Genomic DNA, 25398 nt, shown 5'->3' with positions numbered 1-25398 from the left:
AGACTAGCCTGGCTGTTGAAAGAAGAGGAAGATACTGTGTGGGGACAATGGAGAGGAGGAAGGGGAAGAGAGACGGATCCCCTGATCTGGGGAAGGAGGGGAGTGGGGTGCAGAATGGGGTGGTGGGGATGGTGCCTGGTCCTGTGGTGGTGGAGAGAGAGGGGGTACACATGGGGGTAGTGGGGAAGGACCCCAGTCCTGTGGTGGTGGAGGGAGGGGGATACACATGGGGTGGTGGGGAAGGACCCTGGTCCTGTGGTGGAGGGAGAGGGGATGCACATGGGGGTGGTGGGGAGGGTCCCTAGTCCTGTGGTAGTGGAGGAAGGAGGATACAGATGGGGGTGGTGGAGATGGTCCTCGGTCCTGTGGACGGAGGATGCTGCTGCCTGGGGCTCAAAGGAGCAGGGAGGCTGGAGGTGGGATACACCCCTAGTATTAGGACCCCCTGGGCTTCTCGGAGCACCCTCTCCATGCCCGAACTACGAGTCCCAGCGTGCTCAGCACTCGGCGCTGGGATTGAGGTTGCGCAGCCGCCTGGCTGGGGAGTGACCTGCCTGTTGACAGCGCTGTTTTGGGGAGGGCTGGCTCCGTGGCTCGGGCAGACAGACTGACTGCCGGGCGGCTGGCTGCACACCCGGAGACAGGCAGGCAGAGACACTGCAGAAGGGTAAGCCCGCGACCCCCCGCCCAGTGCCGCGGGCACGCTGCCTCGCTCCCCCCCGGGCAGGGATGCATCTCCGCCAGCCTCCCGCAGAGACACACAGGCACTGGTGTGGTCCATCCCCGCGCGCTCTGCCTGGCTGAGCATCTGCCCTTCCCGCATCCCGGGAGAAGCAGTGCCCCGGCTGCCGCGCGGCGCAGGAGGGGTCTTGCAGCGCTCTGAGCTGCACGCAACCAGCTGGGCGGTGCTGCCTCTTAGGATGCTCTAGTTGAGCACCAGCTCCGGCTGGCGAAGACTGCATGGGTGTGATTGCCACCGACCGGCTCGGCTGATTGCATTGCGGAACTCTCTGTGTGTGTCGGGGCGTGTGTGTGTGTATATATATATATATATTGCAGGGGATGAACAGGGAGCTGTGGTTGGATTGTACAATTAAAGGACCTTGCAGGGACTCCTACCTTCGTATAATTGCCGCCCTGCATCGTGGAGTGGTGTCAAACCCTTTTCAGACATTCCTTCTGCCTGGAGCAGAGCTACAATCCCGTCTCCATGTGCTGAAAGCAACATGCTTAGTTCCCTGGTGTGTTAATGGTGGAGCGGTCGGTTTGGTACAATGAACATTACAATGCCTTGTTTTTAACTCCACACCCAATCCCCTGCAAATACACTTTCACAATCTGATGTAATGCTTTAAAATTAGAGTGATTGATTTAAATGGTTGATTTAAAAAAAAAATTAAAGTTCAAATCAGGCTGCAGAATGTCCTTCCTTTAAAAATATAGGCAGAATAAGTAATAATTTATTTTTAAAGGGCAATTTTAAAAATAAAAATATATTTAAATTTTCTCCCTGCACCTATCCCAGGTACTAAGTGCATTACAAAACTTAGAGCAAACAATGTTAACATATGAAAACATGGTGACTTTTTTTTTTAATAAGTGAGAATATATCTGCCTCTCCTTGATGCTCATATTCCTTTTATATGTAAAATCGGATTGATATACTGTCTTTAGATCTGGTCTCTTGGCTTGGAACAATTAAGAATAGGTGTATCTAAAGACAGGACTCAGTAATGTGATATTGGTTTAATGGTATTTCTACGTGTTTGATGAAGGAATGTTTTCCTCTGCCTCGGACTATTCTCATCATTATCTGTGACTCTCCTGTACTTCTGCTATCTCCTTTTTGAGATATGGTGACCAGGAAAATGAACACGTGATTCAGGTTGGAGTGTACCACTAATTCAGATAATGGCATTATAATATTTTCAGTATTATTCTCCAACTATTTGCATCCTAACATGGCATTTGCTTTTTTGATTGCTGCTGCACATTGACTAGAGGTCTCCATTGGTCTGTTCACAGTGATGCTCAGGTCTTTTTCTGAATTGTTACAGTTAATTAAGAAGCCAGTAAGGTATGTGCGAGTAGTTCAAATAATCCCTTTCACTGCGAATGACTTGCTTTTGCCAACATTAATTGCATCTGCTATCATGTTGTCCATTCACCTAGCGTGGCTAGGTCCCTCTGAACTTTCCCAGAGTCCTCTGCAAATGCTGCCACCTATTTGCTCAATTCCTCTTCCAGATCATCATTTTTCATATTCAACATTTTACAGTTCCGCAGGCAAACTCTATGACCTTTGTTTACTTACCTTTGCAAGTTGTTTGCAGAAATTGTAAACAAGTATGGAGTCAGATTTATTTTCACCTGGTTCCATGTTTCACTGTATCTGGTGAACCTCCTGACTTGAGGTTGAGGTGACTTGGCAGGGTCTGGGGCTGAAGGGCATCAGGTAGCTACCCTCATCACATACAATTGCATAGGATGGGACTGTGGTGGAGGTTAACTGGTACTCTTCATCCAGTACACACAGTATGCCTCCACCTGTGAAGCAATGTGGCCATAAGTTCTGTTTAATGGTGAAGTTTGATCTACATTATAGTGTGTAAAAGACAAATTATACTGGGATATTTGTTCATCCATCTTTACTTTAATTATTTCAGGTGGCAGCTGGATCCAGCTGTCTGACAATTGTAATTATAAAGCAGGGGAATCTGGGGATAGCCATGGGCAAACAAGCAGCACTCTTTAGATAGCTATGGTCAGTGAGAGTAGAACAATAATTATAATATTATCATGATACATTTCTCACATTAACGTTACTAACATGGACAAAAATCAATAGTCTTGTCTATTCCAGGACCTCCCATCTCTGTTATAAAATTTAAAAGTACTCTGTGTATTTCAGTGCAGAGCTCCTCATGCTATTTATTGCTATAGTTGTCAAGTTGTACACATCACAGATGGTTTCTATTAGCTGGTTAGCAGTTAAGAGGCACAAAACCACATACAGTAACTTCTTGCTTAATATTGAAGTTATGTTCCTGAAAAATGCTACTTTAAGCGAAACAATGTTAAACAAATCCAATTTCCCTATAAGAAGTAATGTAAATAGGGGGATTAGGTTCCAGGGAAATTTTTTTCGCCAGACAAAAGACTACATATATATATATAGAGAGAGACATATACACAGTGGAAGTTTTAAACAAACAATTTAATATTGTACACAGCAATGATGATTGTGAAGCTTGGTTGAGATGGTGGAGTCAGAGGGTGGAAGAGGATGGGATATTTCCCAGGGGATGCCTTACTGCTAATTGATGAACTAGCACTTGGTTGAGCCCTCAAGGGTTAACACGTTAATGTAGCCTTACACTCTACAAGGCATCAGGAATGGAGGGAGGAGACACAGCATGGCAGAGAGAGACAGAGACACACACCTAGGGTGACCAGATGTCCCAATTTTATAGGGACAGTCCCGATTTTTGGGTCTTTTTCTTATATAGGCACCTATTACCCCCCAACCCCTGTCCCGATTTTTTACATTTGCTATCTGGTCACCCTACACACACCGTGTGTGTGTGTGTGTGTGAGAGAGAGAGAGAGAGAGAGAGCACACTGTCCTTAGGATTTCTGGGGCCCTATGCACTATTATTAAACTGGTGCCCCTGTGCCCGATGATGGTAGCCAGGGCTCGCAGCCGGGGGGAGGGGAGGGCGGAGGGACGAAGCAGCAAGGATACCAAACCACCTGGCCCGCCTCACGGTGGCAGAGAGTCACAGTTGCCCGCAGAGACCCCTGTACCCTCTCCCTCATGCAGAATGCACGGTGCCAGTGCATTCTGCTCTGTGAATATGGCCTCTGCCTAAGGACACTGCAGCACACGCTGGGTGTGGGAGTCAACCCGCTTTTACCTGCTGTCATAGGCGGTGGGTGAAGCTGCCGCTTGGGGAGGCTAGCTCCCCAGCCCAACTCTTCTGCCTGAGGCCCTGTCCATACTCCACCCCTGCTCTGCCCCAGACCCCGCCACCATTCTGCCCAGGCACCACCCTCTCCCCACTATCTCCCTCTTCTCTTCCCTCCCCGTCCCTGCTCACCCCCTTCCAGCCAAATACCTGACCCAAATGAAGGAAATGACATTAGAAAGAAATTGCAGAAGAGTGTTTTTTTCAAAAGAAAATGGAGAATGTTTTCCACTGCATGCCAGATGGTGAAGATTGGACATGCAGAAGGAACCTAATTAAAAGCACTAAACTTGGGAATAAAAAATGTCAGTCACAGGTATTTTGATATACCCTGAAGTTTGTCAGAGATTTATTTGCAAAAATTTGCAGTAAGAGCAAGTCATCTATCCTGCTGAATACAACATTAAATATTATGGAATGCATGATGCAGCTCTTCTCGGTTTTACTTTTTCTTAATCAGTACTTCTAAGGTGATTTTATATTTTAAATGTACTCTTAAGCCTTCATAAAGTAATCATTCCAGATTACTACATATTTAAATCACTGAAACAAAGATGTTATTTTAAATTAATCAGTCACAGAGGTTTACTGTGTTCATAACAATATTCATTGCTTTTAGAAAAAGGGAACACTAATCTACTTTGTGTGATCTCCATAACAATAAATAGACATGTTTATGAAGTTTCACCAACTTTAAAAAATATGTTTCCAAAGATTTTAGGCATAAGAAAGGATTTTATATCTTACTAAGGGACTGATTTTGCAAGAGGGTTCTCTTAAAATTACTTCATCAAATAGTCAGAAGTAAAGAAAGGGAAACTCATTTGTCCAGATATCTGGAAGGAAAGGGGTGTTGTCCCTTTAAGGGCTCTCTTCAACAGGGGGGTGAAGAGAGAAAGGGATGGACAGAAAGGACAGGAAGACTTTAGAAGCATGTTTTTTTGTACTATCGTAATTAAAATTAAAATGTGTATTTTAGATAAGGGTGGTCTTTTGAAGGATTTATTTAAAAAACGATATGTCTGAAGATCCAAGCATTTAAGGCTAAAGATGAATACTCAGAATAGATTTTTAGATGCACAACGATTTTTTAGAGATGTGATTTTATAATCTTCAGCAATCTTCTAATGAAATATCTTTAAAGCAAATTTTAAACTAAGGTCCTGTAGACTAACATGTTCTGAGTAAATATTAGCCCCCACCACTAGCTCCAACTGGCTGCTCTTCCTCCAAGCAGTGGAGAAAGAAGGTGGCTGCCAAACAACGTTATAAGGGAGGACTGTGCAACTTTAAACGAGCAGGTTTCAGAGCAGCAGCAAATTCTCTAATTGATCAGCAATGTAATAATGAAACAAAATGTTAACCGGGATGAGGTTAAGTGAGGAGTTACTCTAATGAGAAAGGAAAGCGTAGGGGAGACAAAGTAACTTTTTATTTTTTTAGAAATGATCTGATAATGATCATTATCGATGATCACTTTTCTGCTGACAACAATGTATATTTATAGCCCAACCTTTAGTTCAGGGTCTGTTCACTTTCTCAGATTGATAAACATTTTGCTGAATGAGCAGGTCCATTGAAATTACTGAGGCTACTCAAGGAACAAGGTACTACTCAATGAGAGGAAGGATAATCCAATGGACAGGGTGTTCGCCTAGGACTGTTCCCTGCTCTGCCACAAACTGCCTGTGTGACTGCAAAATAGAGATCATAACACTTCTCTGCATCAAAAATGTGAGAATAAATACATTGAAGAATGTGAGGTGCTATTCAGTGCTATGGTAATGAGGACCATATAAGTGTGATAATAGATAAGAGGAGCAGAATCTGGCTGTGAATTTTTTGAAAATTCTTGTTTAAAATGCTGCTAATATGTAATGTACATGCTTGCATTTGGGGTAAGTGTGATCACATATAATTCTTTTTACAAAACAGTTAGAATTTGGGAGATTGGTAACTGGACACCAGAGTTTTTCTTCTGCGGATCACAGATACTTCCGTGATGAGTGCGGTATAAGAAACTGTATAGAATAGACTAAAATACACCTCTACCCCATTATAACGCGACCTGGTATAACATGAATTCGGATATAACGCGGTAAAGCAGTGCTCCAGAGGGACGGGGCTGCACACTCCGGCGGATCAAAGCAAGTTCGATATACCGTGGTTTCGCCTATAACACGGTAAGATTTTTTGGATCCCGAGGACAGCGTTATATCGGGATAGAGGTGTAGTTTAAATCTAGTGCAGACTGGCAGTGACTGAAAGGTCTTATCATGTTATAGCTGGCGTTACCATGTTTGGTGGCCCATGTGAAACAAGGGGTGGCTTTAGTCCAGTTGCTATGGAACAGGCATTCACATCATAAAAGCCGCCATCACATGTGACACTCTGAGTCATTCCTGAGGGTTGTGCACAATCAAGCTTGATGGGATTAGTGACAGTTACTGCAGGACTCATGTTAGGCTGTTCTGATTTCTCTGTGGGATTTCTACGAGCCAGGCAGTATGTAACAAGGTAGATGGGGTAAAGAGAGACATGTAGAATCCAAAGGATTTTTGCCATCAAATAACAGTTCTTGGTACCTTGGTCATCATCTCATCATGGTAAATGCCAAAGGGATGGGCCCTGGGTGGTTTCTCTTTAGTCATGATGGAAGTGCTTGGGACTAGAGCGCCATGCCGAGCGCTTGCGGAGGCTCCGCCCGAGGATACCAGCCACCTGTAAAGCAGTTGCAGGGGCTGCACAGTGGCAGCCCCGCCTTACTGTCGTGCATCTGCCGACACAACGTTCCATCCGCTCCACCCCTTTGCGGGAGGGGGGTAGGAACACAGGGGGCGGCAGCCTGCCCAAAGCAAGTTAATAGCATTCCAGCGCCTGCTTCGGTCTAGCAAGGGGGAGAAGCGGTGTAGGGATGCACAGAACCTGGCCCTACTCCCATGAAAGTCTGTGAAATACATGGGAGCTTTGCCATTCACTTCAATGACAGCTGCATGTCTCTGCCCTTGCCTGCACACAGCAGGGAGGGGCACAACCCTGCAGCAAACATTATTTTTCTCCTCTTACAACAGTCACAGCTACATTGGCTGCAGTGCTGCCATGGTGTTGAAGGCGTGGTTACTATGGGAGGTACAGCAGGGATGTTTTTTCCATGGCACCCTGGAAGACAGGCCTTTGGTCTTCCAGCAGGGTTCCTGTGAAAGTAAGAACCTGCAAGTGAAACTGACTCCATTACTCGTCTTAGCCTAAACCCAAAGGGCTTTCAGTAGGGGAGCAGATTACCATGGAGAATGACATGGGTTTTCCAAATTCTTTCCCTTTCAATAGTTGATTGATGCTGCATGACCCCAACCACTCCAGGCTGAAGGGAGTGAAGAGTAGCAAGTGCATGCGCTGTCCGAAGGAGGGAGTGGTGCGCTCCAGCAGGCCGGGATAGCATGGGTTCATCATCACCTTCAGTGTCTGCAGGGAAGTGTTTGCAGCCACTGCTGTGAGTCTGTTGTGTCTCCTGCCTCCATCTGTGCTGCCTTGTAGAGTGTGAGGCTACATTAACAACAACGTGTTAACCATTGAGGGTTCAGCCAAGTGCTATTTCATCATTTAGCAGCAAGGCATTCCCTGAGAAACATCCCAAGTGATATTGACACGCTGCTTTAGGAGAAGTTCATGAGCAGATCTGCAGCCAAACCGCTGATTAGTGACTGCAGGGAGATTTGGGGAAAGGGAAGCTGCTGCTAACGTGTGTGAGCAAGAAACTGAAGGGACTCAAGGAGCTGACATAGGACATTGTTCCAGTGACCCTGTGCAAGTCTGTTTTAAATGTAATGGTAAAAGGCTCGTTGTGATTGTACTGTACAGTATCACCTAGCATCATGAGTCAAAAACGCCGAGCAAGTCATAGTGGAGTGCCTAGTAGTAGCAGTACCACTAGCAGTAAGAAAACCAGGAAAACCATTAGTTTGGGTACTAAATTAGATGTTTTAAGGCATTTTGATGCAGGTGAGCGTGCGGTAGACATTGCCATCACTCTAGGTCTCACTCCGACCACTGTGAGAACAATTCGGAGTAATGCCGACAAGATCAGGGCTAGTGCTCGGTGTGTAACACCGCTTAGTGCTACTAAAATAAGTCGATCAAGAAGTAGTTTGATGGAAAACATGGAGCGTCTTCTCTCAGTGTGGATAGAGGACCAGAACCAGCGGAACATACCTCTAAGTTTGCCTGTGATACAAGCTAAGGCAAAAAGTTTGTATGACAAATTAAAGAGAGACCAAGGTGAAGGATCACAGACAGAGATGTTCATGGCAAGTCAGGGATGGTTTGATCGGTTCAAGAGGCGCTTCCACCTGCACAACATGAAGATGTCCGGTGAGGTGGCTAGTGCCGATACTGCAGCAGCTAAAAATTTCCCCGAGTATCTCAAGAAAATAATTGAGGAAGGAGGCTATTCGCCTAAGCAAGTCTTTAATGTCAATGAAATGAGCCTCTACTGGAAGATGATGCCTGAACGAACTTACGTTTCCCGAGAGGAGAAGACAGCGCCTGGATTTAAAGCAGCTAAAGACCGCCTAACCTTGCTTCTAGGTGGTAATGCTGCCGGAGACATGAAGATGAAACCGCTGACAGTGTACCAATTTGAAACACCACGAGCTCTCAAGGGATATTCAAAGGAAGACCTTCCGGTCATTTGGAGATCCAATAAGAAGGCATGGATAACTGGAGCTATTTTTTCAGAATGGCTGACTCTCTATGCCGTCCCTGCATGGAAGGAATACTGTGCCAACAAAAATCTTGATTTCAAGATTTTATTACTTATTGATAATGCACCAGCTCATCCAATCAATCTGGACGACCTGTGCGAAAACGTTAAAGTTGTCTTTCTGCCACCTAACACCACATCACTCATCCAACCTATGGACCAGGGAGCCATTGCTGCATTTAAGGCATATTACTTACGCCGTACTTTCGAGCAGCTCATCAGAGGCACTGACGGAGAAGGCAAGCCTACGATTCGGCAATTTTGGCGTGACTACAACATCCTCAAGTGCATCAATAACATCGGTGAGTCCTGGGCTGAAGTTACTCAGGCATGCATGAATGGTGTGTGGTGGAAGTTGTGGCCTGAATGTGTCAATGACATAAAAGGATTTAAAGATGTTGTTCCTGCTATGAAGAAAGATATTCTCAACTTGGCCAAGAAAGCGGGTTTTGATGAGGTGGAAGAAGCCGACGTTACACAACTTCTGCAGTTACATGGAGAAGAGCTAACCAATGAAGTTCTGATGCAACTAGACATGATGAGAGCAATGGAAGACATGGGCCAAGAACTAAAAGAACCAACCCATCGAAATTTGACTGCCAAACGTCTTTCTGAAGCTTTCCAAATGATTGAAGCTGGCTTGCAGATCCTTAGTGATGATGATCCTGACAGAGAACGCAGTTCCAAAGTGATTAGGGGAGTTGGTCATCTAATGACTTGCTATAAAGAAATTTACCAAGAAAAAAAAAGGAAAGCAAAACAACCATCTCTAGATACGTTTTTTCGAGTTGTGACGGTTAAGGAAGAACAGCAAGAGGAGCAGCCGGACGAGCTACCCTCTTCCACCTCTGACTCCACCACCTCAACCAAGCTTAACAATCATCATTGCTGAGTACAGTATTATATTTTTTGTTTGACATAAGTATATACAACTTATACTGTACATGTATATAATATCTTTTGCCTGGGAAATTTTTTTTTCTGGAACCTAACCCCCCCCATTTACATTAATTTTTATGGGAAAATTAGATTTGCTTAACATTGTTTTCCTTAAAGTCGCATTTTTCAAGAACATAACTACAACATTAAGCAAGGAGTTACTGTATAATCATATGATTACCATCCCCTGCTGAATACAATATTAAATATTATGGAATGCATGATGCAGCTCTTCCCTGTTTTACATTTTCTTAATCAGTATTTCTAAGCTGATTTTATATTTTAAATGTACTCTTAAGCCTTCATAAAGTAATCATTCCAGATTACTGCATATTTAACTCACTGAAACAAAGACATTATTTTAAATTAATCAGTCACAGAGGTTTAGTGTGTTCATAACAATATTCATTTTATTTAGAAAAAGGGAACACTAATTTACTTTGTGTGATCACCATAACAATAAATAGACATGTTTATGAAGTTTCACCAACTTTAAAAAATACATTTCCAAAGATTTTAGGCATAACAAAGGATTTTATATCTTACTAAGGGACTGATTTTGCTAGAGGGTTCTCTTAAAACTACTTCATCAAATAGTCAGAAGTAAAGAAAGAGAAACTCATTTGTCCAGATATCTGGAAGGAAAGGGGTGTTGTCCCTTTAAGGGCTCTCTTCAACAGGGGGGTGAAGAGAGAAAGGGATGGACAGAAAGGACAGGAAGACTTTAGAAGCATGTTTTTTTGTACTATAGTAATTAAAATTAAAATTAAAATTAAAATGTGTATTTTAGATAAGGGTGGTCTTTTGAAGGATTTATTTAAAAAACGATATGTCTGAAGATCCAAGCATTTAAGGCTAAAGATGAATACTCAGATTGTGTATCTAAAAATCAATGCAAGGATTTTTTAGAGACATGATTTTATAATCTTCAGCAATCTTCTAATGAAATATTTTTAAAGCAAATTTTAAACTAAGGTCCTGTAGACTAACATGTCCTGAGTAAATATTACAGTCATGCACAACTGTTTTTGTCAGTAAATTCAGAAACTGACAGTATATACCTAGGGGTTGGCAAATGCCTTTTAAATGGCTTCATTACTTGAACATCTCTTTAACTTAAATGGCGATTTAACAGTTTCAATGTTGTGCTAATACAGGCGTGGGCAAACTTTTTGGCCCGAGGGCCACATCTGGGTATGGAAATTGTATGGTGGGTCATGAATGTTCATGCAATTGGGAGTTGGAGTGTGGGAGGAAGTGCGGGCTCTGGGGTGGGGCCAGAAAGGAGGAGTTCAGGGTGAGGGAGGGGGCTCTGGGCTAGGGCGGGGGTTGGAGTGCAGGGGGCTGAGGGCTCCAGCTGGGGATATGGGCTCTGGGGTGGGGCTGGGAATGAGGGGTTGGGAGTGCAGGAGGGTGCTCCGGGCTGGGACCAAGGAGTTTGGAGGGCGGGAGGGGGATCAGGGCTGGGGCAGGGAGTTGGGGGGTCAGGAGGGGGTCAGGGGTGCAGGCTCCAGGTAGCGCTTACCTCAAGCAGCCCCCGGAAGCAGTGGCATGTCCCCCCTCTGGCTTCTGTGCAGAGGCGCAGCCAGGCGGCTTGGCATGCTGCCCCGTCAGCAGGCACCACCCCTGCAGCTCCCATTGGTTGTGGTTCCAGTGGGCGCTGCGGGGGCGGCGCTCGGGGTTGGGGTAGTGTGCAGAGTCCCCTGGCTGCCCTTACTCATAGGACCTGGAGTGGGGACATCCCGCTGCTTCCTGGAGCTGCGCAGAGCCACAACACGCGTGGAGCAGGGCAAGCTCCCAGCTGGAGTGCCAGAGCAAGGCAAGCCTCGGACCACACTCCCTGGAGGAACCTCAAGGGCCAGATTAAAACATCTGAAGAGCCAGATGCGGCCCCTGGGCCATAGTTTGCCCACCCCTGTGCTAATAGGTCTGGCAGGCTGGAAGGCTTTTTCACTTTAAGTTACTAGATTCCCTCTGGGGGAAGACTCACCAGGCTACAGCAGCTAGCTGTGGGAGCCTGCAGGAAGGGTCAGAACAGGGATAGGAAGAAGTGGGAGTGTGGACACTAAGACCCAGGGGTGCCCCAAATTTTCGGGTGGCCTACGCAGCTGCGTATGCTGCGTATGCCTAAGGCTGGACCTTGTGTGTGTGTGTGTGTGTGTGTGTGAAAGAGAGAGAGAGGGAGAGACAGAGTCACACACCATGTGTGTGTCAGAAAGAGAGAGACGGGCATCGCTCCTTTAAATATGTTGACCCCACTCTAAGTACATTGCCTTTTTTAAGTAGATCAGCAAGTTGAGACAGCGGCTGCTGCCAGGAAGCTCCCTTCCTCCTGAGCCCTGTTTGTCCCCGACTCTGTGGAGATAAGGTACAGGAGCGGGGGTAGGGGGACACCCTGACATTAGCACCCTCCTCCCCTCCCCCACTCGGCACAGCAAGCAGGAGGCTCCCGGGAGCAGCTCCAAGGCAGAGAGCAGGAGCAGCACACGCAGTGGGGGGAGGGGCAGCTGAACTGCAGAGCAATTGAGAGCCTGCTAAGCGGCTGCGCAGAGGGAACTTAGGGGAGCTGACGGGGGAGGGGGGGGGCTGCCGGTCCAGCCTGGTTCCAAGCCCCCACCACTAGCTCCAACTGGCTGCTCTTCCTGCAAGCAGTGGAGAAAGAAGGTGGCTGCCAAACAACGTTATAAGGGAGGATTGTGCAACTTTAAACGAGCAAGTTCTCTAATTGATCAGCAATGTAATAATGAAACTAAATGTTAACCGGGATGAGGTTAAGTGAGGAGTTACTCTAATGAGAAAGGAAAGCGTAGGGGAGACAAAGTAACTTTTTATTTTTTAGAAATGATCTGATAATGATCATTATCGATGATCACTTTTCTGCTGACAACGATGTATATTTATAGCCCAGCCTTTAGTTCAGGGTCTGTTCACTTTCTCAGATTGAGAAACATTTTGCTGAATGAGCAGGTTCATTGAAATTACTGAGGCTACTCAAGGAACAAGGTACTACTCGATGAGAGGAAGGATAATCCAATGGATAGGGTGTTGGCCTAGGACTTGGAAGACCTGTTCCCTGCTCTGCCACAAACTGCCTGTGTGACTGCAAAATAGAGATAATCAAAAATGTGAGAATAAATACATTGAAGAATGTGAGGTGCTATTTAAGTGCTATGGTAATGAGAACCATATAAGTGTGATAATAGATAAGAGGAGCAGAATCTGGCTGTGAATTCTTTGACAATTCTTGTTTAAAAAGCTGCTAATATGTAATGTACCTGTTAGCCTTGCATTTGGGGTAAGTGTGATCACATACAATTCTTTCTACAAAACAGTTAGAATTTGGGAGACTGGTAACTGGACGCAAGAACTTTTCTTCTACGGATCACAGGTACTTCCATGAGTCTGTTGTGTCTCCTCCCTCCTGCCTCTGGTACAATAAACTGTCTAGAATAGACTAGAATAGTTGAAATCTAGGGCAGACTGGCAGTGACTGAAAAGTCTTAGCATGTTATAGCTGGTGTTACCGTGTTTGGTGGCCCATGTGAAACAAGGGGTGGTTTTAGTCCAGTTGCTATGGAACAGGCATTCACATCATAAAAGCCGCCATCACATGTGACACTCTGAGGCATTCCTGAGGGCTGTGCACAATCAAGCTTGATGGGATTAGTGACAGTTACTTCAGGACTCATGTTTCTGTGTTTTAGACTGTTCTGATTTCTCTGTGGGATTTCTACGAGCCAGGCAGTACGTAACAAGGTAGATGGGGTAAAGAGAGATATGCAGAATCCAAAGGATTTTTGCCATCAAATAACAGTTCTTGGTACCTTGGTCATCATCTCATCATGGTAAATGCCAAAGGGATGGGCCCTGGGTGGTTTCCCTTTAGTCATGATGGAAGTGCTTGGGACTAGAGCGCCATGCCGAGCGCTTGCGGAGGCTCCGCCCGAGGCTATCAGCCACCTGTAAAGCAGTTGCAGGGGCTGCACAGTGGTAGCCCCGCCTTACTGTCGTGCGTCTGCTGACACAACGTTCCATCCGCTCCCCCCCTTTGCGGGAGGAGGGTAGGAACACAGGGGGTGGCAGCCCGCCCAAAGCAAGTTAATAGCATTCCAGCGCCTGCTTCGGTCTAGCAAGGGGGAGAAGCGGTGTAGGGATGCACAGAACCTGGCCCTACTCCCATGAAAGTCTGTGAAATCCACGGCAGCTTTGCCATTCATTTCAATGCCAGCTACATGTCTCTGCCCTGCCTGCACACAACAGGGAGAGGCACAGCCCTGCAGCAAACATTATTTTTCTCCTCTTACAACAGTCACAGCTACATTGGCTGCAGTGCTGCCATGGTGTTGAAGGCGTGGTTAATATGGGAGGTACAGCAGGGCTGGTTTTTCCAGGGCACCCTGGAAGGCCTTTGGTCCTCCAGCAGAACCTGCAAGTGAAACTGACTCCATTACTAGTCCTAGCCTAAACCCAGAGGGCTTTCAGTAGGGGAGCAGATTACCATGGAGAATGACATGGGTTTTCCAAATTCTTTCCCTTTCAATAGTTGATTGATGCTGCATGACCCCAACCACTCCAGGCTGAAGGGAGTGAAGATTAGCACGTGCATGCGCCGTCCGAAGGAGGGAGTGGTGCGCTCCAGCAGGCCGGGATAGCGTGGGTTCATCATCACCTTCAGTTTCTGCAGGGAAGTGTTTGCAGCCACTGCCGTGAGTCTGTTGTGTCTCCTCGCTCCTGCCTCCATCTGTGCTGCCTTGTAGAGTGTGAGGCTACATTAACAACAACGTGTTAACCCTTGAGGGTTCAGCCAAGTGCTATTTCATCATTTAGCAGTAAGGCATTCCCTGAGAAATATCCCACCTGATATCAACACGGTTGATTTAGGAGAAGTTCATGAGTATCCTCTGATTAGTGACTGCAGGGAGATTTGGGGAAAGGGAAGCTGCTGCTAACGTGCGTGAGCAAGAAACTGAAGGGGCTCAAGGAGCTGACATAGGACATTGTTCCAGTGACCCTGTGCAAGTCTGTTTTAAATGTAATGGTGGAGGGCTCATTGTGATTGTACTGTACAGTATCACCCAGCATCATGAGTCAAAAACGCCAAGCAAGAGATAGTGGAGTGCCTAGTAGTAGCAGTACCACTAGCAGTAAGAAAACCAGGAAAACCATTAGTTTGGGTACTAAATTAGATGTTTTAAGGCATTTTGATGCAGGTGAGCGTGCGGTAGACATTGCCATCACTCTAGGTCTCACTCCGACCACTGTGAGAACAATTCGGAGTAATGCCGACAAGATCAGGGCTAGTGCTCGGTGTGTAACACCGCTTAGTGCTACTAAAATAAGTCGATCAAGAAGTAGTTTGATGGAAAACATGGAGCGTCTTCTCTCAGTGTGGATAGAGGACCAGAACCAGCGGAACATACATCTAAGTATGCCTGTGATACAAGCTAAGGCAAAGAGTTTGTATGACAAATTAAAGAGAGACCAAGGTGAAGGATCACAGACAGAGATGTTCATGGCAAGTCGGGGATGGTTTGATCGGTTCAAGAGGCGCTTCCACCTGCACAACATGAAGATGTCCGGTGAGGTGGCTAGTGCCGATACTGCAGCAGCTAAAAATTTCCCCGAGTATCTCAAGAAAATAATTAAGGAAGGAGGCTATTCGCCTAAGCAAGTCTTTAATGTCAATGAAACAAGTCTCTACTGGAAGATGATGCCTGAACGAACTTACATTTCCCGAGACAAGAAGACAGCACCTGGATTTAAAGCAGTTAAAGACCGCCTAACCTTGCTTCTAGGTGGTAATGCTGCCGGAGACATGAAGATGAAACCGCTGACAGTGTACCAATTTGAAACACCACGAGCTCTCAAGGGATATTCAAAGGAAGACCTTCCGGTCATTTGGAGATCCAATAAGAAGGCATGGATAACTGGAGCTATTTTTTCAGAATGGCTGACTCTCTATGCTGTCCCTGCATGGAAGGAATACTGTGCCAACGAAAATCTTGATTTCAAGATTTTATTACTTATTGCTGATGTACCAGCTCATCCAATCAATCTGGACGACCTGTGCGAAAACGTTAAAGTTGTCTTTCTGCCACCTAACACCACATCACTCATCCAACCTATGGACCAAGGAGCCATCGCTGCATTTAAGGCATATTACTTACGCCGTACTTTCGACCAGCTCATCAGAGGCACTGATGGAGAAGGCAAGCCTACGATTCGGCAATTTTGGCGTGACTACAACATCCTCAAGTGCATCAATAACATTGGTGAGTCCTGGGCTGAAGTTACTCAGGCATGCATGAATGGTGTGTGGTGGAAGTTGTGGCCTGAATGTGTCAATGACTTAAAAGGATTTAAAGATATTGTCCCTGCTATGAAGAAAGATATTCTCAGCTTGGCCAAGAAAGCAGGATTTGATAAAGTGGAAGAAGCTGACGTTACACAACTTCTGCAGTCACATGGAGAAGAGCTAACCAATGAAGATCTGATGCAACTAGACATGATGAGAGCAATGGAAGACGAGGGCCAAGAAGTAAAAGAAGAACCAACCCATCAAAATTTGACTGTCAAACGTCTTTCTGAAGCTTTCCAAATGATTGAAGCTGGTTTGCAGATCCTTAGTGATGATGATCCTGACAGGGAACGCAGCTCTAAAGTGATTAGGGGAGTTGGTCATCTAATGACTTGCTATAAAGAAATTTACCAAGAAGAAAAAAGGAAAGCAAAACAACCATCTCTAGATACGTTTTTTCGAGTTGTGACGGTTAAGGAAGAACAGCAAGAGGAGCAGCCGGACGATCCACCCTCTTCCACCTCTGACTCCACCACCTCAACCAAGCTTAACAATCATCATTGTTGAGTACAGTATTAAATTGTTTAAAACTTATACCTGCATTAAATTGTTTGTTTAAAATTGTTTAAAAGTTATACTGTATATGTATATAATGTCTTTTGTCTGGCAAAAACAATTTCCCTGGAATCTAACTCCCCCCATTTACATTAATTTTTATGGGGAAATTGGATTCGCTTAACATCGTTTTGCTTAAAGTCACATTTTTCAAGAACATAACTACAACATTAAGCAAGGAGTTACTGTATAATCATATGATTACTATCCCCACCTTTTTAATTGGATTCCATACAATTAGCTTTGGGCCTATAAACAGTGCCCTTTTTGTGATGTTGATCACCCTGTTGATTTTGTGTGTGTGTGAGATTTGCTTTTGGAGATTCCATCCAGTTTGTTTCCTTTGATCTAATTATTGTATAAAATAAGCCTATTTAAAACTCATTATTATAATTGAATTGTTTCATTTTACAGCATCCAGTAACATATTAGGTGCCTCACAATACAGAGGAGACATGGCCCCTGACTGGAAGAGTTTATAATCTAATACAAGATTTTACAGTCACTCAAGACTCATTCTTCCAAGACTGAGAGAAGGTGTCTTTAACTAGACTGCATAAGAATATCACTCCTATACACATTTTACATCTGCTGTGTTATTACCCCTTCATACTATGGTATATCCCCAAAGGACCTGCTGTGTTATAACCCCTTCATACTATGGTATATACCAGGGGTCGGCAACATTTGGCACGCGGCTCGCCAGGGTAAGCACCCTGGTGGGCCGGGCCAGTTTTATTTACCTGCTGATGCGGCAGGTTCGACCAATCGCGGCCCCCACTGGCCACGGTTTGCTGTCCCGGGCCAATGGGGGCGGCGAGAAGCTGCGGCCAGCACATCGCTCGCCCGTGCCGCTTCTTGCCACCCACATTGGCCCGGGACCGCAAACCGTGGCCAGTGGGGGCCGCGATCGGCCGAACCTGCCGCGTCAGCAGGTAAATAAAACTGGCCCGGCCCGCCAGGGTGCTTACCCTGGCAAGCCGTGTGCCGAACGTTGCCGACCCCTAATATATCCCCAAAGGACCTGCTGTGTTATAATCCTTACAGGCTAGTGAAAAGGGTCCTCAACAATAAGCAGTTTCTAGTTTCTGATGGTGCTACAACATTGTCAAAAGTGTTAAAACAGAAACTATTAAGCTCAAAAACTGATGTCTCCAAAGACCTGTAGTGATAAGGTTCCTACAATGCAGATGGTGTGAATCATAGAATCGAAGGACTGGAAGAGACCCCGAAAGGTCATCTAGTCCAGTCCCCTGCACTCAAGGAAGGACTAAGTATTACCTAGTCCATCCCTGAAAGATGTTTGTCTAACCTGCTCTTAAAAATCTCCAAAGATGGAAATTCCACAATCTCCCTAGGCAATTTATTCCCGTGCTTAACTACCTTGATAGTTGGAAAGTTTTTCTTAATGTCCAACCTAAACCTCCCTTGCTGCAATTTAATCCCATTGCTTCTTGTCCTGTTCTCATAGGTTAAGGGGAACAATTTTTCTCCCTCCTCTTTGTAACAACCTTTTATGTACTTGAAAACTGTTATCATGTGCCCTCTAAGTCAGGGGTTCTCAACCTTTTTCTTTCTGAGCCTCCCCCCCAACATGCTATAAGAACTCCACGGCCCAGATGTGCCACAACAGCTGTTTTTCTGCATATAAAAGCCAGGGCTTGTGTTAGGGGTGTATCAAGTAGGGCAATTGCCTGGGGCCCCACACCATAGGGGGCAAAGCGAAGCTAAGTTACTCAGGCTTCAGCTTCAGCCCCAGGTGGTGGGGCTCGGGGCCCTCAGCTGTAGGCCCACATGGCGGGACTTTGGCTTTTTGCCCTGGACCCTACTGAGTCTAATGCCAGCCATGGTTGGCAGACCCCCTGAAACCTGCTCGCAGCCCCCCAGAGGGCCCCGGACCTCTGGTTGAGACCTGCTGCTCTAAGTCTTCTCTTCTCCAGACTAAACAAACAGAGTTTTCAGTCTTTCCTCATAGGTCATGTTTTCTACACCTTTAATCATTTTTTGCTCTTCTTTGGACTTTCTCCAATTTGTCCACATCTTTCCTGTAATGTGGTGCCCAGAAATGGACATAATATTCGAGTTGAGGCCTAAGCAGCGCAAAGTAGAGTGGAAGAAATACTTATGTCTTACAACACTCCTGCTAATCCATCCTAGAATGATATTTGATTTTTTTTGCAAAAGTGTTACACTGTTGACTCATATTTAGCTTGTAATCCACTATGACCCCCAGATCCCTTTCTGCAGTACTCCTTCATAGGCAATCATTTCCCGTTTTGTATGTGTGAAACTGATTGTTCCTTTCCAAGTGGAGTATTTTTGCATTTGTCCTTATTGAATTTCATCCTGTTTACTTCAAAGCATTTCTCCAATTAGTCCAGATAATTTTGAATTTTAATCCTGTCCTTTCAAGGCACTTGCAACCCCTCCCAGCTTGGTATGGTCCGCAAACTTTATAAGTGTACTCTGTATGGTATGCCATTATCTAAATCATTGATGACGATATTGAACAGAACCAGACCAGAACTGATCTCTGCGGGACCCCACTTGATATGCCCCTCCAGCTTGACTGCGAGCCACTGATAACTACTCTGTAGGAACAATTTTCCCAGCATGCTAAAATACCCCACTTTTGCTACTGTTCTATAAACTAAGAACAACACTACATACAGTGTGAAACACTGCTTTGGGAGAAGGACACATGCATTTTAAAGGAAATAATTCAACAGGATTTTTTAATTTAGTAGGAAAAAAGTGTTGATTTTTATGCTCAGACCTGAGAAAATTTTCATTCATTTTACAAATTTCTAAAAATACATGCTTAAAAATGAAAATACTGCTTCACACCAACTATAGCAGCACCAAGTAGTCTATTCCAAGGACCAGAACACTAATATATTTTAAACTATTCCAGTAATATTAGTGAATGTTTCTCTTATGAATGCTAACATATTTGAAAGAGTAGAAACATTCCTTACTTTCTTTGAATACCCTCGGACAGCTGAACAAAAGAGTATTAAACAAGAGGTGGAACAAATCAGTTACGTAGATACTGGATCCAATGAATGGGCTTGGGTCCATTATGATTAAGAGCAGTATTCTTGTAACACAAACACATGTGCGGTAAAAATGGGATGATTGTTCCACAGTTATCCAGCAAATGGAGCTCTCCAAATTATAGTTAATCCAGTCCCAGACAGATTGTCTTTCTGATCTCCAAGAACAGCTCTGAAAATCAGGTTGTTGAAAACTGCATGTATTGAGGAATTCTAAATTGACATTTGCTTTTTCCAAATAAAGTTCCTTATTTTGATAATTTTAAAACGTAATCACAAAAAGCAGGAGTGAGATTAGTTTTACAACTATGAGCATAAGGGAGATATACATAAGAGATCACTTTCAGCAGTACAAAGTTGTGCCTTGGTTTTGAACCAGGAATATTTCAGACACCTCAGGAGAGTCAAAATGGAACCATTTGGCCCAGCCTGTCACAGATGTATATTACTGATGTACAGGGAAGTGTTAAAAGGACCTACACCTTTTTTTCTCTGTATGATCAAAAATGACTTTAGTTACAGAGCCTGCCACAACAGTAAAAAGTATGGAGGAAGAAAATGAAAGAGAACCTCACAAAGGCACCAAATGGAAAAAAGAGAAGGCTGATCATGTGAGATGTCTTTTTAGTCAGGGCCCCTGTGGTTACAGTATAATACATTAAGTGAATGAATAATCCAGTATTCTACATAATAATACACCAACTTTGACAGCCCTACATTCTTTTCTGAGGGCAGCAGGGATTGATTCTTCAGGACAGGGCCGGCTCCAGGCACCAGCTTAACAAGCAGGTGCTTGGGGCGGCCAAGGGAGAGGGGCGACACTTGCGGCAATTCGGAGGCGGCAGGTCCCTCACTCCCTCTAGGAGCGAAGGACCTGCCGTCACTGATCGCGGCTTTTTTTTTTTTTTTTTTTTGCTTGGGGCGGCAGAAATGCTGGAGCTGGCCCTGCTTCAGGATCCTCTTTGATTTTCTCTTCTGTTTGCAAAAACCTTCCTAGGAATCTGCAAATTAAGGAAACTATATTCAGGGCTGCCCAGCGGGTGGGGGGAGGGCTAGTGGGGCAATTTGTCCCAGGCCCCGCAGGGGCCCCCACGGGAATATAGTATTCTATAGTATGCAACTTTTTTTTATGGAAGGGGCCCCCGAAATTGCTTTGCCCCAGGCCCCCTGAATCCTCTGGGGAGCCCTGACTATATTGATACTTTCCTCTGGCTCTTCCAGTGTGATTTCTCTTATTCTGCCTTTCCTTTCTGACTCAAGTCATTCCATTAACAAGAACAGGACTACGTCATGTGTAAAAAATGAAGCAACAATGTAAGGATTTGCAGGAGGATCTGGCTCTTAGAATGCGAGTCCCTCAGGACAGAACTGCCTTTTTATTTGTCTTGTACAGCATGAGCACAGTGGTGACACTGAACAAATGATAAATAATGTTAAGTAACCTATTTTTTCCCCAGACTAGTTTTTCCTCAGTCTCTAAACTGATTTATCAGGTATTCCTTTAAAATGTTTATTCCCTTAAGACGTGTTCATTGAAGAGAGCTTCTCTGTGCTGCTGTAAAATAACTGACTTCTGTTTCTGATAGCTAGCTTTTAGTAAATGGATGTGTCCCTTTGCTCAATGGCTACATTTATAGGGGAAAAAAAATCACAGTTAGCTTATGCCTTCCCTATCTGAAAATTCAGGTGGATGTTTTAGAGTGCAAGCATAACCAGCTGAGGTTACATACGTCCTGCATCAATCTCTCAATTCAAAGCAGGTGCTGAAAGTTATCAGGATATGTATACACATGGCTTTCCCCCCCCACAGACAAATTATAACTAATATGCATTAACACAGACAATCTCTGGGCTTGCAAGTCCAGGGCTGTGAAGCATTGCTTTTTATTTGACTAATTTATTACAATACTAATTTGTTAGGTATTTGATTATTAGTAAGAACTTAAATCCTCAAAAAGAACAGGAGTACTTGTGGCACCTTAGAGACTAACAAATTTATTAGAGCATAAGCTTTCGTGGGCTACAACCCACTTCTTCGGATCTTATGTTCTAATAAATTTGTTAGTCTCTAAGGTGCCACAAGTACTCCTGTTCTTTTTGAGGATACAGACTAACACGGCTGCTACTCTGAAACTTAAATCCTAGCACTGTGGCAACAAGGTAACATTTCATGTAAAAAATAAAGGGTTCCTGTTTTTGTCTCTGAATTATGTCATGAAAATTTCCATTGATATGTTTAAAATCTGTTTGACGGAAACAGTTTCTCTTTAAATAGAGGCTTTTTCCCCTTAGGGCAAGTTTGGCGTTAGCTTACATTATCTTCCTAGCAACTGTTTTAGTCCTATCTAATATCTACCTAATGCTTGCAGCTGTAATGCAGATGTTTATGGTCGCTCGGGTCTACAGACTACTGGGGCCATTGTCCGCAGGTGGCACCTTACGCTTTTTGGACATGTCGCAAGGATGCCACAAGACGTTCCAGCAAATGCCATTCTCCACGTGGCTTGTAACATCTGGGATAAAATTCCACCAACCAAGGGATAGAAGCAGCCCAGAGGCAGACCCCCTATTACATGGGTTCATAAAGTCTGTTCCAATGTTGGACTCTCAGTCCATCAAGCCTTTGTGGTTGCGCAGGAATGGACCAAATGGCGAACGATCGCTACGGCCGACTGTCTGGCTAAGCGTTGAAGAAAGAGAGAGAGAATGCCTGGTAGAACTTGAAGAGTTATTTTGTGGTAATATTAGACTAGGTCTGGATTTTTAGGCTGAACATTCAGAAGTCAGATACTCTATTCCAAAACCATGCAGCTGCCTTGTATCCTGGTAATGCATCTGTTATTTTGCAATTTACATGACAATTAGTTTCTTTATGTCTGTCTTGACAGCTCCCATTAAAGTCAAATGAAAGACATCCATTTACTTTAATGAGAGTTGGAGAGTTGGCCTTGATAAAGAAACCAGCCATCCCATGTAAATTGCAAAGGTATCCATGTGAATCTCTAGCTATTTATAGAAAGCAAATTCAAACTTTCTTTGATCCGGATAAGATGAAAGACAATCATTAGGGAATAAAAGAAGGAAGATGAAACATCAATGGATCCTCTCCCTTTGATGTAGAAGAGGTTTCCCATGAAGTCATATAATAATTTAGATTTTAATTTTTTTTAATAATATTAAATGTATTCATAACTATTTGAGATGTGCAAGTATCTACTGGAAACAAAGTAGTTTTCTTTACTATGTCTGATCAATTTATAGTCTGCCGCAGGTTGTGATGATAAATTATACTGATTGCAGTTGTTTCCTTGTTATAAATTATGATGAATAATTATGCATTGACAATATGTGGACTTCTTTTAAGTTGATATTTTTCCTGTTTCAGTTTAAACAGCAAGAGCAGGTTCACTGGATATTCCTTTAAAAATATTTTTCATAGACTACAAAACCAGAAGGGACTACTGTGATCATCTAGTTTGCCCTGTTTATAACACAGGCCACAGAACTTCCTTTAATTAATTTCTGTTGAAATTAGAGCATATCCTTTAGAAAAACATCCAATCTTGATTTAAAGATTACTAGTGATGGAGAATCCACCACAATCCTTGGTAAATTGTTCCAATGGTTAATTACCGTCACTGTTAAAAATGTGCACCTTATTTCTAGTCCAAATTTACCTAATTTCAGCTTCCAGCTATTGGATCTTGTTATATCTTTGTTTGCTAGACTGAAGAGCCTATTATCAATTTTTTTGTTTCCCATGTAAGTACTTTTAAACTGTGATCAAGTCACCCCTTAACAAAAGGAAGATTAAGCTACCTAGATTGAGCTCCTTGCGTCTATCACTATAAAACAGATTTTCCAATCCTTTAATCATTCACATATTTCTTCTCTGTGCCCTCTCCAATTTAAAGTAAGAATGGAGGAGTGCGGAGAATGTAGGGCATCAACAGAATGAAGTGCAGTGTGGTTTATTAGTAGTCATCCCATAAGAATGGAGATCAACTTTCCTGGGTTCAATTTCCAATTCTGCTGAGTGATCTAGGGAAGGTCACTTAACTTCTCTGTGTCTCAGTTTCCCCATCTCTAGAACAGGGATGATAATATCCACTTCACCAGGGTGCTGTGACATTTAATTAATTAATGTTTGAACAGTGATTTGACAGCTTCATTTGAGAGTCACTTAGGGTTCAATCCTGCAAGGTGCTGATCAACTCCTAGAGGTTATGAGTACCCTCAACTCCCACTGACTTCAGAAGCGTCTCAGCACCTTTCAGGATCAAGCCCTTGAAGTGCTATGGGTTAAATCCACCTAGACATGGAGGACCTTCCCCACCATTTAAGAGTTGTGTGCAGGATGGGGTGCAAATGAAGTGACTATACAACTACTACAGAACACTACAACACATCTCTTCAGCAACACTGGCTATTGCAAACACATCAAACCTGTCCCCTACTCTCTAGATTAGCTTTCCATGGAATATTGAATCAAGTTCAAGGTCTCAGTCCTTATTTTCACAGTGCTCCATGACCTGGTCTGCTATATTTAAAAGATTCACTAAAGCTCTGGGATGAAGACCACGGTCAACAACTCACTCTTCTGACACAATGTACTTTTCTATCAGAAGGGAAAAAATCATCTATGCAGGAGACAGAACTTTCTTGGGGCCTGGTCAGAGACAGTGGAATGAACTCCCTCAGGAAGTAAGGACATCAAAAACAAACAACCCACCTTACTAAAACAAAATACTCCACTGCACACACTTCTTCCCCTGCAGAGCGGATGAGAGAACAAACCACATGGGACCAAAGAGAATCATGTTACTTAATGCAGTACTGGAAGATGCCCAAACACTACTGTGATGTGCTCGGTTTAAGAACCTGTATACAGTAACTCCTCACTTAACGTCATCCCAATTAACGTTGTTTCGTTGTTACATTGCTGATCAATTAGGCCTTGGCTACACTTGCGAGTTGGAGTGCATTAAATCAGCCCCAGGCGCCCTAACTCCTGAGGTGTCCACACTGGCAAGGCACGTAGAGCGCCCAGACTCCATGGCTGGAGCACCCCTGGTAATCCACCTCCATGAGAAGCATAAAGCTTGCTGCGCCCCGGCTGGAGCACCGCAGTGCCAGTGTGAACGCCCTGGTCTCTTAATGCACTCTGATCAGCCTCCATGAAGTGTCCCACAATGCCTGTTCTAGCCACTCTGATCATCACTTTGAACTCTATTGCCCGGCCCTCAGGTGACCAACTGTCAGACCTGCCCTTTAAATTCTCTGGGAATTCTGAAATTCCCCTTCCTGTTTTCTCAGCAAGGCATGTAGTGCTCTCAGTGCATCTTTCCAGGTGACCATGCCTCCAGTGCCAGGCGATTCCCAGTATGGAGCAATGGCGAGGTGCTAGACCTCATCAGTGTTTGGGGAGAGGAAGCTGTCCAGTCCCAGCTGCGCTCCAGCCATAGGAATTATGATACCTATGGGCAAATATCAAGGGCCATAATAGAAATGACCGGGACGCAGTGCAGGGCAGGGTTAAAGTGAAGAAGCTGCAGAATGCCTACCACAAAGCGCAGGAGGCAAACCACCGCTTCGGTGCTGCCCACACAACCTGCCGTTTCTACAAAGAGCTGGACGAGATACTTGGGGGCGACCCCGCCTCCACTCCAAAGAGCACCATGGACACTTCAGAGGCCATAGCAGCACACAGTTCAACAAGGCAGGAGGAGGAAAGCGGGAGCGAGGGTGCTGAGGAGGAGGGGA

At 44.5% G+C, this 25398-nt stretch overlaps 2 protein-coding genes across 7 annotated transcripts in view; both read left to right on the top strand.

Moving 5' to 3' along the window:
* Positions 1 to 577: 577 nt before the first annotated feature.
* The window catches only part of LOC128844370 (tropomodulin-2), a 72569-nt gene continuing 47748 nt past the window's right edge, over positions 578 to 25398 (top strand). Inside the window, exons 1-3 of one of the 6 annotated variants that reach the window (XM_054042050.1) lie at positions 11827 to 12034; positions 12999 to 13054; positions 14210 to 16963. In XM_054042050.1, coding sequence (XP_053898025.1) covers positions 14750 to 16531 — 1782 coding nt within the window. In that variant the 5' untranslated portion in view covers positions 11827 to 12034; positions 12999 to 13054; positions 14210 to 14749 and the 3' untranslated portion in view covers positions 16532 to 16963. Of the gene's footprint in view, positions 668 to 11826; positions 12035 to 12998; positions 13055 to 14209; positions 16964 to 25398 lie in introns of those variants that run through there. The other 5 variants (XM_054042051.1, XM_054042048.1, XM_054042053.1 and 2 more) reach the window with 5 other exon arrangements.
* LOC128844442 (tigger transposable element-derived protein 1-like) lies at positions 7841 to 14227 on the top strand. Its single transcript, XM_054042186.1, has 2 exons — positions 7841 to 9523; positions 14210 to 14227. Exons 1-2 carry the CDS (start codon positions 7841 to 7843, stop codon positions 14225 to 14227), a joined length of 1701 nt encoding a protein of 566 aa, XP_053898161.1.

This window comes from Malaclemys terrapin, chromosome 10, assembly GCF_027887155.1.
Source record: "Malaclemys terrapin pileata isolate rMalTer1 chromosome 10, rMalTer1.hap1, whole genome shotgun sequence".
In the NCBI taxonomy this organism is placed as follows: Eukaryota; Metazoa; Chordata; order Testudines; family Emydidae; genus Malaclemys; species Malaclemys terrapin.
Note: the sequence above shows the minus strand (reverse complement) of the source record. Positions and strands in the feature narration are given on the sequence as shown.